At 45.2% G+C, this 13,361-nt stretch overlaps 1 protein-coding gene across 1 annotated transcript in view; it reads left to right on the forward strand.

The window, feature by feature from the left end:
* Window positions 1-4,333, forward strand: part of Nlk (nemo like kinase) — a 123,930-nt gene extending 119,597 nt beyond the window's left edge. The window contains exons 9-11 of the mRNA XM_075991458.1: window positions 35-233; window positions 907-1,000; window positions 3,989-4,333. Of these exons, the coding sequence (XP_075847573.1) occupies window positions 35-233; window positions 907-1,000; window positions 3,989-4,043 (348 nt within the window). The 3' untranslated portion in view covers window positions 4,044-4,333. The remainder of the gene's footprint in view (window positions 1-34; window positions 234-906; window positions 1,001-3,988) is intronic.
* The last annotated feature ends 9,028 nt before the right edge of the window (window positions 4,334-13,361 follow it).

Raw genomic sequence — 13,361 nt, forward strand, 5'->3', positions numbered from 1 at the left:
GTGTTGATGTGCTGGTCTCTGAATTTGATTTCAGTCAAAAAGGATTTCCGCTAAGGATGCCTTAGCCCACCCCTACCTAGATGAAGGGCGGCTGAGATACCACACGTGTATGTGTAAGTGCTGCTTCTCCACCTCGACGGGAAGAGTCTACACCAGTGACTTTGAGCCTGTCACCAACCCCAAATTTGATGATACCTTTGAGAAGAACCTCAGCTCGGTCCGACAGGTTAAAGGTGAGTGCCTTTTGTCATCCAGTCAGACTTGGTGACCAGGGACGTCTTTGATTACACAGCAGTGATTTAGAGTCAGGGGCTTGCCAAAGCTGGCTGATGTCTGTTTCAGCTTTGCATGTAGCTTTCTGTGCAGAGCATGTGTGTGTGCAGTGAATGGCAAGTTAGCATTATTTCCAGGGGAATGAAAACTCAGTTTATAATGAAAGACTCAGAATATATCTGAATTCACAGTGTCACTTCAGTAAATAAAACGTAGTGGACTTCTTTATGTAACATTTGATGGGTTTTTGTTTTGTTTTGTTTTGTTTTTAACAAAGTAAAAGAGTGAGTCCACTAAAGAGAATGGTGATGAGAAAGGGAATTTGAAAATTTACTCACACAGTTGCGCTGAGGATTCTCCCTGGGTAAGAGGGTTGAGGGGATCCCCTATAATGCTGTGCACGCAGACGCTCCCCGCTGGCGGAGCTTCCAGCCTGGGCAGCGCCTCCGGGGAAGTTTTTGTCTGTTTTTAGCAACAACCATCATTTCAGCTCCAGAAAAGTAGAACTTGATTGGGACTGATAGAGGATGTGCGTGTGAGTTAACTACCCAGCAGGCCGCTGCGTTAGCTGGGAATCCACACTTCCAGCCTGTGTGTTGGCAGTGGCGTGGACAGTGTTTGTTTTCTCCACAGAAATTATCCACCAGTTCATTTTGGAACAGCAGAAAGGAAACAGAGTGCCTCTCTGCATCAACCCGCAGTCTGCTGCCTTTAAGAGCTTTATTAGGTAACTGCCTGCACAGCTCACACCTCAGAGCTAGAGGAGGGTGCTGTGATTTTGTTCTTCAGCGTGGTTTGGGTGTTTGGGGGGTTTTGGTTTGGTTTTGTTTTTTTAACTATTTTGTGTATGTGTATGAAAGTGGGAGTCAGTTCTCTCTGTGTGAATCATGTGTATTCTGGGGATCAAACCTAGGTCATCAGGGTTGGTAGGAAACACTGTTTCTTGCTAAGCTGTCTTGCTGGCCCTATTTTTTGTTTGCTTGTTTGTTGTTTTTGTGTTTTGTTTTTTGAGACATGGTTTTTCTGTTTAACAGCTCTAGCTGTTTTGGTATAAGGTTTGCCGACCAGACTGACCTCGACCTCAGAGAGATCCGCCTGCCTCTGCCTCCAAAGTGCTGGGGTAAAAGGTGTGAGCCACCACCACCCACCTGTTTTTTGTTTTTTAATAATACAGATTTTAGGCATGGTGTTACATGCCTGTCATCCTATTGTAGTGGGCCACTTGCTTGTTCTTGGCTGCTCAGCCCTGAAATAATCACACGGAAACCATATTATTTGCAATACTGTTTGGCCAATAGCTTAAGCGTATTTCTGGCTAACTCATATCTTAAATAGACCCATCTCCATTAATCTGTGTATCGCCACATGGCTGTAAAGTTCCGGCGGGGTTACATGGCTTCTCCTTGACTCTGCCTTCCTTTCTCCCAGCATTCAGTTTAGTTTCCCCCCCACCTAGCTCTACTCTGCCCTGTCAGGCCAAGCCAGTTTCTTTTTTCATCAACCAATAGAAGCATCACGTAGACAGAAGGACCTCCCATACCATCATCCCAGCACTTAAGAAGTAGAGTCAAGAAGGGAGTTCAAGGTCAGCCTGGGCACCACAATGAGTTCAAGCAACATGAGACCACAGCTCAAAAAAACCAAAAAGTTCAATAGAAAGTTGATGTAATAAATATCAGTAAGCCTCTGTCTTCATCCTGGGACTGACTCCCATGGTGAGTTTAGCAATTTGTTTTTTCCCAGAAAACTATGCTGCTCGGTTGTAGGGTAGGGAGTGGGTCTCTGCAGCACCAGTGCGAGTCCTGCCACCTTCCCATCTTTTTTTATTATAATTTTTTAATTTTTTATATGTGTTGATGTTTTGCCTGCATTTACATCTGTCTGTATGTGGGTGTCAGATTTTGGAATTACAGACAATTGTTAGCTCTGCCATGTGGGCGCTGAAAATTGAGCCCAGGTCCTCGGGAATAGCAGTCAGTGCTGAGCCATCTCTCCAGCACCCCCTTCCCATCCTCTCGATAACACAGCCAAGGGCGCTGGGAGTGGGCTTGATCTTTATTATTTATTTATTGGTTTGTTGGTTTATTTATTTGTTCAGTTTGAACTGGGTCTTCACCAAGTGAGCCCAAGCCCGCCTTGTTCTTGATCCTCCTGCCTCAGCACTGCCAGCCAGGTGTGTACTCCACCTGACTCCCTCTTTGTTTATTGTGTGTTCACATGTTTTGTCTTGTTTCATTGTTTCTTTGAGACAGGCTCTCACCTTGTAGCCCAGGCTGCTCTCCTATTATTCATCTTCCTGTCTCAGTCTCCGTGTCAATAAGCCTGGGTGGGTTGCTTGTGGGGTGGGTGCGGGGCAAACAGGTAGATGACTCCTATCTAGAGGAGCATCCAAGATGCTTGTGGGGAGCTGAGTTCACTTTGGATTCTAGCAAGCGTCATTTTGTCTTTCCCTTGTTTCCAGTGGGAAGACAGAAGCCACTTTAACAGTGTGGGGAGATTTTAATCCTGGGGATTGCTAGCCAGGAGAAGACATCTAACTTCTAAAATAATGCAAAATTAGCTTCGGGGGTGGGGGTGGGGGTCTCGAAGTAGCAAGTGCAAAAGGCAGCTACTCCGTATCCACCAATAGAGGAAAAAAAACAAGGAAGAAATTGAACTCAGAGGTCCCCTGCCCAGGAGCCTTTTTGAAGAGGGTCTGCATCTTCTGGAGCATACGGCATTAGCGGGGAGATGTACCAAGGTGGGCAGAACTGGCCCGTCAGAAAGGCACAGAGAAACTTCAGCGCAAAGGGAAGCTGTTGCCTGGTGCTCCAGCCTGCAGCGCCCTCCTGCGCCCTCTATTGGCAAATATTAATATGAAGCCAGGTAGCAAAGAACCACAAGCTGTTTCACGACATAGGACAAAGGGTGGATTTGAGCTTCATCCCACTCCCACCCCTACCCCTGGCCTTTCTCTCTTTTCTTTTCCCCCACTCCCTGCTCTTTCCTTTTCCCACACTGAAGTAGGGCCTTCCCTGCATTGAAGCTTCTGAACCAAACTCAAGAATTGTGTCTGAAATTAGTAAGATCAGTTGCCTTTCATTCCTTCCATTTTTTTTCCGTGTAGAAAGCTGTCATTAACTTGCATCTTGACTTTTCTGTGATTTTAAATTACTTTGTTTAATATTTTCCCAGGAGATTAGGTGTTCTAGCACCTTCCAGGTGCTAGTCATTGTTCTCCTGGGCTCTGGGCAGGAAAGTGATAACCCTAGACTCTGCCACCAATACCAGGTCTGTGATAACAATTGCTGGACCCCGGCTCATCCACACCAGTAATGCCCCTGAGAGAGTGCTCACGAGGCCCCTTCTCATAGGCTCTCTCTAGCAGACACTGTTGTGAGAGGTACTTCTTATGGGAATTTCCTGATTGAATATGGATAACGTTGTTTATGATAGCTACCATTTACTTTACATCATGAAGTAGACTCCATGGAAGGCACTGTACGTGTATTTTCCATAGAGGTAGACGGCCGGGATCCTGTCTAAATAAGATGGCCCTCTCTGTCCCTGTAAACCACTGAAGATAACAGATCTCTAATGAATGTTGGCAAACAAGTCAATGGAGAGAAGTTAAAGCAACAGAAACAAGAAATGCAGAAATTGCTCCTGGGCGCTCAGTGGAACTGCCCTCTCACCCGTGAGGTGCACTGATTGTGGGCTCTCCCTTTTCTTCCAGTTCTACCGTTGCTCAGCCGTCTGAGATGCCACCGTCTCCTCTGGTGTGGGAGTGACAGTGGAAGACACTGTACTACTGAAGATGTAATGTAGCTTTCACTGGAGTCTGGGATTTGCAATTCTGGGGGGTTAATCATGCTTGTACTGTAATTTTACTAATGAAGTTTTAAATTAACAACCACTACTTGTATGATATGAATAATATTTAGAAATGTTACTAGACTTTTAATCTTGTAAAGTGGTTGTGCTTTTAGAAGAAAAAAAAATATTTTACCCAGAGTTGCACATGGTTAAAGAATTCGGTGCAGCTGTTATGGCTCGACTCAGAACAAACGAGAATTGAACCAAATTTGGGCGTTTGGGGTTTATGTTTTGTTTTTCTTTTTCTTTTTTTTTTATGAAGTGAGATTATTCACATGCGCGCACACACACACACACACAAATAGTCATACATTTTGATATTTGAGCCATTCCTAAAGATTTAGGGTTTTCTAAAACTAAAGAGTCTAGAAAGCTTGCCTGTGACCAATCATGGAGCCACGGGAGCTGATCGTGGCTGTGCCTGGGGGAGGCACGCCACCTAATGATCAAGCCCTATACCTGGCTTCTCATTAGAGCCGTGATGGTGATGTGTGCTGTCTGAACTCCAATGTCGTGCGTAGAGAGACTAACCCTGTTTTCCTTACCCAGTATAAATATATATATATATATATATTTAATCTATTTTTATTAGAAGTTTTTCTGCTCTTTCTTACATAAAAAGAAAAAAGACCCAAGCATGCATCCTTCATGTGTGTAAATAATTCATCTCTGGGCTAATTTCAAAAGAACCCCAACACTGCTGTATAGAGAGAACTAGCTTGCACATTTTAGGTCTGTGAAATTCTGTGAGACTTTTCCTGCACTGGACAGTGAAAAATAATAAATAAAAGACAAAAAGAAATTTTTAAAAAAAATTAAAGCCACCAAGGCACATAGGGAATTCTGTCAAATGTGTTTGTGTCCTTAGGCAGAGCTGTGGGAGTCTTGAAATGTCACAGTAGTAAATAGCTTACCGCTTTTCGACAAATTCTTTTTCCTGCTGGAACACTGAACTCTGTGCATATGTAAATAGAACACCAATCGAAGGCCTCTACCTCCTGGAGTTACACAACCTGGCTTGTTTACCTCCACACGCTGATGATGACTATTTTTTTTTTTAAGTTCAATGTGGAGACTTGAAACTTGAATGTCCCTTCCAACTTTTATATTAAAAATAAAAAGACAAGAAAATCGAAGAGCGTTTTTCACCTGTACAAGGAGTACTAACGGATCGTCTTAAAACTGGTCTAGGAAAAGCTTGGTGTGTGTTATGGACAATTAACTGTTAAAGTTACTGTAAGTTATCTGTATTTAACAGAGTATTTTCATCTGGGTGATCTGAGCTGAATCTGAAGACTATTAAGTTATGTTTGGAAGTTTTAACTTCAGTGAAGTGATTATTTGCTGTGAAAGAAACAAACATTGAATTACTAAACAAAGATGGTGCAATATCTTTGTTTTTGTTTTTGTTTTTGTTTTTTTATGAGGCTCCTGAGAATCAACCCAACTGAAGCATTTCAATTCACTTGAATGAGAAACGTGTTTAGTATCAAAAGAGCCTGAGAAGACACTGGTATGAAAGGTACAATCTCAGAGGTTGGTCAGTTACCGTGGCACACTTTCTGGTCACTTTGTACAATGTAGATTTGAAGTACAGTGGTGAAAACATTAAATGTGACATTTGAAAATGATATGTCGCTGTCTTACTTCCACCTCCCCACCCCATCTCACACCCACCCCCCCACACACACACACACCTTGTTTCTCTTCAGTGCAGCCCTTGCTCTGACTTCCACTCTTAGCTTTGTGGAAATTGCTTGTCTGTTTTTTGGGGGGGTTTATTATTATTATTATTATTAAAAATTTCCACCTCCTCCCATTTCCCTCCCTCTCCCATCCAAAGAGCAGTCAGGGTTCCCTGCCCTGTGGGAAGTCCAAGGTCCTCCCTCCTCCATCCAGATCTAAGAAGGTAAGCATCCAAACAGACTAGGCTCCCACAAAGCCAGTACATGCAGTAGAATCAAAACCCAGTACCATTGTCCTTGGCTTCTCAGTCAGCCTTCATTGTCAGCCACATTCAGAGAGTCCGGGACTGATGGAGCATGCTTGTCTGTTTTTAATCCTTCCCAAGAATGTATTGGAAGCTCAGTTAAATGACACCAGAGACTGCATGATCTAAATATGTACGATGGGAATGTCTTGTCTTTATGTGGGATCTTCCCCTGATATATTGGGACTGAACACATTAAATAAAAGTAGGTGGCTATGGGTAAGCAGACTAGCGAGACACACGACTTTCCCTCCTCCTCTCTGTCCCCTGTCCCTAGAAGCCCTAGACACTAAAGAGGAAGTTGGGACTTTGTGGCAGTATAATTCAGACCAGAAACCAGACTGCCTAACGTGTCTTGAGGCTGGACAAAATAATACCATCATGGGTTTTGTTTTGTTTTGTTTTTGTTTGTTTGTTTGTTTGTTTGCCCATGCTGGCTGTGAACTCAGTGTGTGTCCAAGGGTTACTACCCCACCCCTGAGACAAGGTCTCTCTGTGTAATAGCCCTGGAGCAGAAATCCACCTGCCTCTACCTCCTGAGTGCTGCCCACCTGACTCTACAAAGATTACTTTAAATTTTTGATCCTCTTGTCTTTGCTTCCCAAGGTCAGTGCTGGGTTGGAACCCAGGGTTTTGCCAGCTAAACTACACTCCCAGCCCTGCTGTTCTGCATTCTTGAATCTAACAGTGGTATTTGCATCCTCGCTTTCTGTACTGCTGAGGCTCAAAGTTCCTAGCCTTGAATTTGTAACCTTCTTGCTTCAGCTTTCCCAGTAGCTTGGATTACAGAATGGGGCAACCAAGTGCAGCTCACAGGAAATGAATGGATTTTTTTCCCTCCAGATATGGGAAAGTTGACTGTTCATATTTTGTTGTTGGTTTGGTTTGGTTTTGAGAGAGGGTCTCTCTGTTATAACTCTGGCCCACCAGACTTGCCACGATTGACATGATCCTGCCTTGGCCTCCAGAGTGCTGAAGTACAGGCTTGAGTACCCAGCTTCACAAGAACATTTGAAAATACACGTTTAACTTTGAAACTAAAGGTCTTCACAGACAGTAGAGAGAACTTACTGATGGCTTCCTAATATGACCCACTTATCAATCCAAGAGAGCTGTGATTTGGGTGTCTTGTCTAAATTAGTTCAGAATTGCTAAGGCTCCTAGAAGACTGAGTCTAGACAGATCAAGTCAGCTACAGTTATTGGCAATAATCTCTTATCTGGAATTTTTATTTTTTCTTCCATACTATATCACTCAAAATGTTACTTTTATATTAAAAACATCAGGGGCTGGAGATGGCTTAGTGATGAAGAGTACTTAACTGTTAGAAATATTTTCTAACACGAGCTCTCTGTCGATGCAAAAATCCCAATCAAGCCGCATCAAAACAAGCTGAATTAAAAGATATTCAAGTTTAATAGGACTCTTGGATAAATCTGCGGTACCAGGCATGTGTCTCTTCCTGTGGAATAGGTCTTAAGTCTAATAAAAAAGTGGTTGGTTATCCCGGAACATGCATGCCACTATTGTCTCCTTTGACAGTCTTACCACACTGGTCATTATTGCAGTTCACAGCTGGGTAGGACTGCTAATTACTACCCCCCGCATCCCCTGGCAGCCTGCCTGTCACCTTCTGGTACTGTGACAGATAGCCAGTAAGGAGGATACTTCCTGGTCAGTATCAGCTTGACTTCTCCATGTCCTATGGCCAAGGTATGTGGTGTATCCAGCAGCAGTCTTACCATCAAGTTCTGGTGGACTTCCAAGAGCAGTGGCAAATAGCCTGTATTGTTTTGGAGTCTCAGGATATACCCTAAAGGTATACCTGAAAGGAAGGTATCCCATACCTGGCACTGGGATTTTTATTTGGCAACATGACTTTTTATTCCCTGTGTAAGGTGACCAGTTAAACTCTTTTGAATGTATTTATGTATGTCTTTATTGAATCAGGGTCTCACTTTGTAGCTCCAGCTTGGCCTGGAATTCACTAAGTAGACTAGGCTGGTCTCGAACTCACAGAGATCCGCCTGCCTTTGCCTCTCAAGTGCTGGGAGTAAAGGCATATGCCACCATGCCATGCTTAATATATATGCTTACATGTTTAAGAAACTTATAAAACAGTAGCTTCCATATGACTTTCAAACATCCTTAGTGTTGGTCATCCCTCTCCCATCCCCCTCCTCAATGAAACCTCCGTCTTCATTATTCCTTGTCCGCTCAGGGACCATTGAGAAAAGGTGGCGGGAACGACTGTAAGAGCCAGAGATCGGGAGGACTCTTCTGGGTGTGACAGGAGCACACTCACAAGCTTGTGGCACTGTGGTTGCCTACACACCAGTCAGCATTCCAGCATGGAGCGGGAAGGAACTCGCGAGCCCCATCCCTTGCTGAGGAGCTATTGACAGCTGATGGCTTCTGGGAGAAGGAAAGTCAGTTTTCTTACGAGTATGACTCCTGCCCGTCGGTGTGGATCATTCCTTTAAACACAGGACAGCCAGGGCTACACAGACCCTGACTCAAAAAACAAAACAAAAAAATATGACTCCTGGTCAGAAGACCACAGTCCAGTGAACAGACACACACACACACACACTCATGTATATGGATGGACACGCTTATGTACATGTTCAGATACATACTCATGTATATGGACACAACACTCATGTATATATTTGGTCAGCATAATCAGTGAACTATAAAAAGGGGGACATGAAGTTGGGAGGGAGTGGGCAGATCATAAAGGAATGGGTCACTAAGTTCACCTCCACTACCAAAATGCACTTAAAAATTGAAACCCATGTAGCTGAAAATGCCTAATGCTGGAAACTAGGTGTGGTGACACATGCCTTTAATACCAGCCCCTGGGAGGCAGCAAGATCTCTGAGTTCAAGACCAGCCTGGTCTGCATACTGAGTTCTAAGCCAGCCAGAGCTCCACGGTGAGACCTTGTCCCAAAAATTAGAGGGTGGAGCTCAGTGGTAAAGTGTTTGTCCCTCCTCCCCCCCCCCCCCCCCCCCGTGCTGGGACTGCTGGGGTTAAAGGCAGGTACAGCCAGGCCCTGGCTAATGCAGCTTCCAAAGCTTAACTCCAGAAGAGCTAAGGATGAAACAGTTTTGTCCTTCAGGATTAACCCCTGCCCTCTCTGCCCATCTGCCAACACACACTGGTTCTTTGTCACTCTCAAAGCAGCCCAGCCCTAGCAGCCTGGTGAAACCACGGAGCTCAGGGGATGGTTCTCAGTCTCCTAGTCCCCAGTCCCCCTACCCCGTGCCGAATCTCTAACATTAGCAGGATCCTAGCTCTGGTTTGATGGCTATCCTTTGGTGAGGTATGAGCATATCTGTCAGTGAGAAGCCACAGCAGTTTTCCAGGGCTCACTATTTTCCAAAGCACTGGACTGTCTTGAATCTGATCTTACACCATAGGCCACAGTCTGCATAGGGCAGAGGGGGTCGAGTGGAAAACATGCCCAGGGCAATGCTCATAGTGGAAAGGGACAAGCTCTCAGAGCCAGAACCTCACAGACGGTCACAGAGAGTGACCGTCACCTGCGCTTAAATACACAAGGACGGGATGGAGGAGGCAGACTGCGTGGTGAGGAGGGAAATGTAGGTTAAGTGGAGGACAGAGGGAAACGGGTGATTATAACGCCAGGATTCCCTTCCTACCACTAGGGGTCACTGGGGTGCTTGTCTCAAATAATACACACATTTAAGATTTATTTATTGTCCTGCGCTCTGACCTAAGATACCCCATCGAAAAGGATTTTAGCAGCCTTTGTGACAAGCAGCCAATAGGAAGACTTCTTTTCAGTCAATTCTGTGATACAAAACCAGATCTAAAGAGATGCATTGAATTCTTTCTTGGATGCCGTGGCTGAGTATGAAGTTACCATTGAAGAGGACAAAGAGAGTTTGGGCTAGTCATCTTAAATAGATTCTTCAGCGAGATTAAGAAGAAATGACAGTGCCGGACGGTGGTGGCGCACGCCTTTAATCCCAGCACTTGGGAGGCAGAGGCAGGCGGGTCTCTGTGAGTTCGAGGCCAGTCTGGTCTACAAGAGCTAGTTCCGGGACAGGCACCAAAGCTACAGAGAAACCCCCCTAAAAAAAAAAAGAAGAAGAAGAAATGATAAATCTCTTAGAATATTGATTCAAAGAATTCTGTTTTATTTGCCTAATTTGGAATAACATTTATTTATTGTGTTAACAGCATTCTCCCTGCATGTCTGTCTGCCCGCCAGGAGAGGGCACCAAATCTCATTTCAGATGGTTGTGAGCCACTATGTGGGGCTGGGAGTAAAACCTCTTGGAGGTTAAGAGCCCTACTTTTTTTTTTTTTTTTCCAAACGCAGGGTTTCCCGTTAGCTTAGATTGGCCTTGAACATGCCATGCAGTCAAGTAAGTACACCCTTGCACTCCCGGTTCTCCTGCCTCTGCCTCTCAGGGTTGTGATTAGACATGACATTAGAACATGCTTAGCCTACAAATATTTTTTCAGGGATCTTTTTGCTGATATATTTAGTAGAAAGAAGCATTGCTTGTTGTGGTTTTAGCAAATGTAATGCTATAAAGCGTGTCTCCTTCTCTGCTAGCTTTTGTTAAGTCCAATAACTAGGCTACCCACTTACTAAGGTTTTCAGAAAGCTAAAGCCTTATCTGAATTAATCCCACTTGTTGGTGACACTCATCCGGGACTCATCACTGTATAGTGTCTGTGTATCACAACACTTGGGTCGATTGGATACACCGATTCCACAGAGCCGCTGAGGTCTTTTGCTTTGTCTAGTTGTTGTTTTTGTTGTTGCGTTCAATGTAAAAGGCCTGGTAGGCAAGTAATTTACAGAGGCCTTAAGCACAGCCTCTTTCCACAAGAACGGGCAAGTCACTGAACACGGCGATGACTGCAGAGCGGCTGTGTGCCCCTCCTCATCCAGTCTCCAGGGCCACATGACTTCCCCATGGTAATAATTTCAGTTTGGGGGCTGCAGAGATGGCTCACCAGTGAACTGTGTATACTGCTCAGTTCCCAGCGCCCACACTGGGCAGCTCACAACCACCTGTAACTAATTCTAGTTCCTGGGCATCTAACATCCTCTTCTAGCTTTTGTAGGCACTGTACCCACATCCCTGTACCCTACAGAGAGAGAGAGAGAGAGAGAGAGAGAGAGAGAGAGAGAGAGAGAAATTGATTTAAAAAACAAATTTTTTTGCTGGGAGGTGGTTTAATGCCAGCACTCCGGAAGTGGAGGCAGATGGATCTCTGAGTTTGAGGCCAGCCTGCTCTACGAAGCAAGTTCCAGAGTAGCCAGAGCAGAATCTCTGTGAATTTGAGGCCAGCCTGCTCTACGAAAGCTAGTTCCAGGACAGCTAGGACTGTTATGCAGGGAAACCCTGTCTCAAAAAACAAACAAACAAACACAGACTAGCCAGAGCTATACAGAGAAACTCTGTCTCAAAAAAAACAACCAGGGGCTGGAGAGATGGCTCAGCTGTTAAGAGCACTGGCTGTTCCTCCAGAAGACCTGGGTTCAATTTCCGTCAACCATATAACAGTTTACAAGTGCCTCTAACTTTAATTCCAGAAAATCTGACACCCTCGCACAGCTTAGTAAAACAAAGAAATAATTTTATAAGATAGTTTTAAAGCTCTATTTTAAAAAATAAAGCTTTTAATCCAAAAAAGAAAAAAAAAGAGCCAGGTGTGACTCACTTCTAATCCTAGCACTAGGGAGGCAGAGGCAGGGTGATCTCTGTGAGCTGGAGGCAAATCTGGTCTGTGAATGAACTCCAGTACAGCTCAAGCTATGTAAAGAGACCCTATCTCAAAAAACAAACAAAAACTTAAAAATAGAAAAGAACTTCTGGGCTCTCACTAAAGGAACACAAGACTGGGACTGGTGGTGTTCATTTGGAGGAAGGGCCTTCCAGTGGAGGCGTCTGGCCTTGAAATCTTTATCTATAGATAACAACCTGGCCTGGTACTCAGCGGAACACATGCTGTGTTCCCTGGGCAGAAGCCTGCTTGGGGCCCCACACGTCCGAAGCTGGAAGCCACAGGATAGAGTACGAGTACAGGGTCTACTCACTGTACAGGGTTAAGCAGAACTCAGAACAGCCACTCCTTCCTTAGGACTATTCTGAGTGCTGGGAAGTCTTTTTCTTTTAAAGATTTATTATGTATATAGTGTTCCGTTTGCTTGTATTCCTGCAGGCCAGAAGAGGGCACCAGATCTCATTACAGATGGTTCTTAGCCACCATGTGGTTGCTGGGAATTGAACCCAGGTCCTATGGAACAGCCAGTGCTCTTAACTGCTGAGCCATCTCTCCAGCCTGGGCCCTGGTCTGGAAAGGACTACAAACCTTGTGAAGAAGGAACTAAACACCATTCCCGCTAGTCTGGGGCTGGAGGCAGGTGCAGCTCTTGCCTTGTTACTTCTGGACAAACAGAGTCTCTTTCCTTACGAGGCGTTGGGCCCTCTTCACACACACAGGAATGGTTTGGAGAGAAGGGAAGCTATTCACATAAACCTGGAGGCCTGAGCTGAGGACCGGAATAGCTTTTCTCGAAAGCCTTAACTTCACACAGACTCTCCTCAGCAGCCTAAGGTTCCTTTTGTCCTGTTTTAGAAAAATTACCTGGGAGCACCTCTAAAAGGTTCTGGATACTGGGCTAGGCAATGGTCATCTACTCAGATGTCTGCTGCTGTTTTCCCTCCCGCCCCTCCTCACTGTCCACACCCTCAGCAGTCACCTCAGAAACTGGCACCAGGCTTTGTCTAGGGCTTACTTCCCCCACAGGCCAGGCTGTTCATTTTCCCATTCCTTGAAGCCAGCTCACCAGCCTTCTTGCTCCCCAAGGCCACATCTCCACCCTCACCCACCTTCCTCTGTTACTGCCACGTCTCCAAAGCCCTTCCCTCTAAAGCACTACAGCCAGGCCATCTTGAAGGCAGAACATCCCAAACTCCTAGGACACTGACATTCTCAGCAGGGCCTCCGCCATTTACCTCTCTACTTTCTTCCTGTCACGAGTGTCCATGGCTCATCTCTCCCTGTCCTCCTGGGGTCCCACACTCGATCGCTTCAACCACTCTTGATCCAATTTCTTCGGATCACCTTTATCTTCCTAATCATCCCCTCCCTGATGCTCCAACATCCTTTTCCTGAGCAGACCCCGCATCGCAGGAAACGGGCCTAAGAGACTCGGGTCTCCGGGTCAAGGACATTGATTCCTTCAAGC

This window comes from Microtus pennsylvanicus, chromosome 11, assembly GCF_037038515.1.
Source record: "Microtus pennsylvanicus isolate mMicPen1 chromosome 11, mMicPen1.hap1, whole genome shotgun sequence".
NCBI lineage: Eukaryota > Metazoa > Chordata > Mammalia > Rodentia > Cricetidae > Microtus > Microtus pennsylvanicus.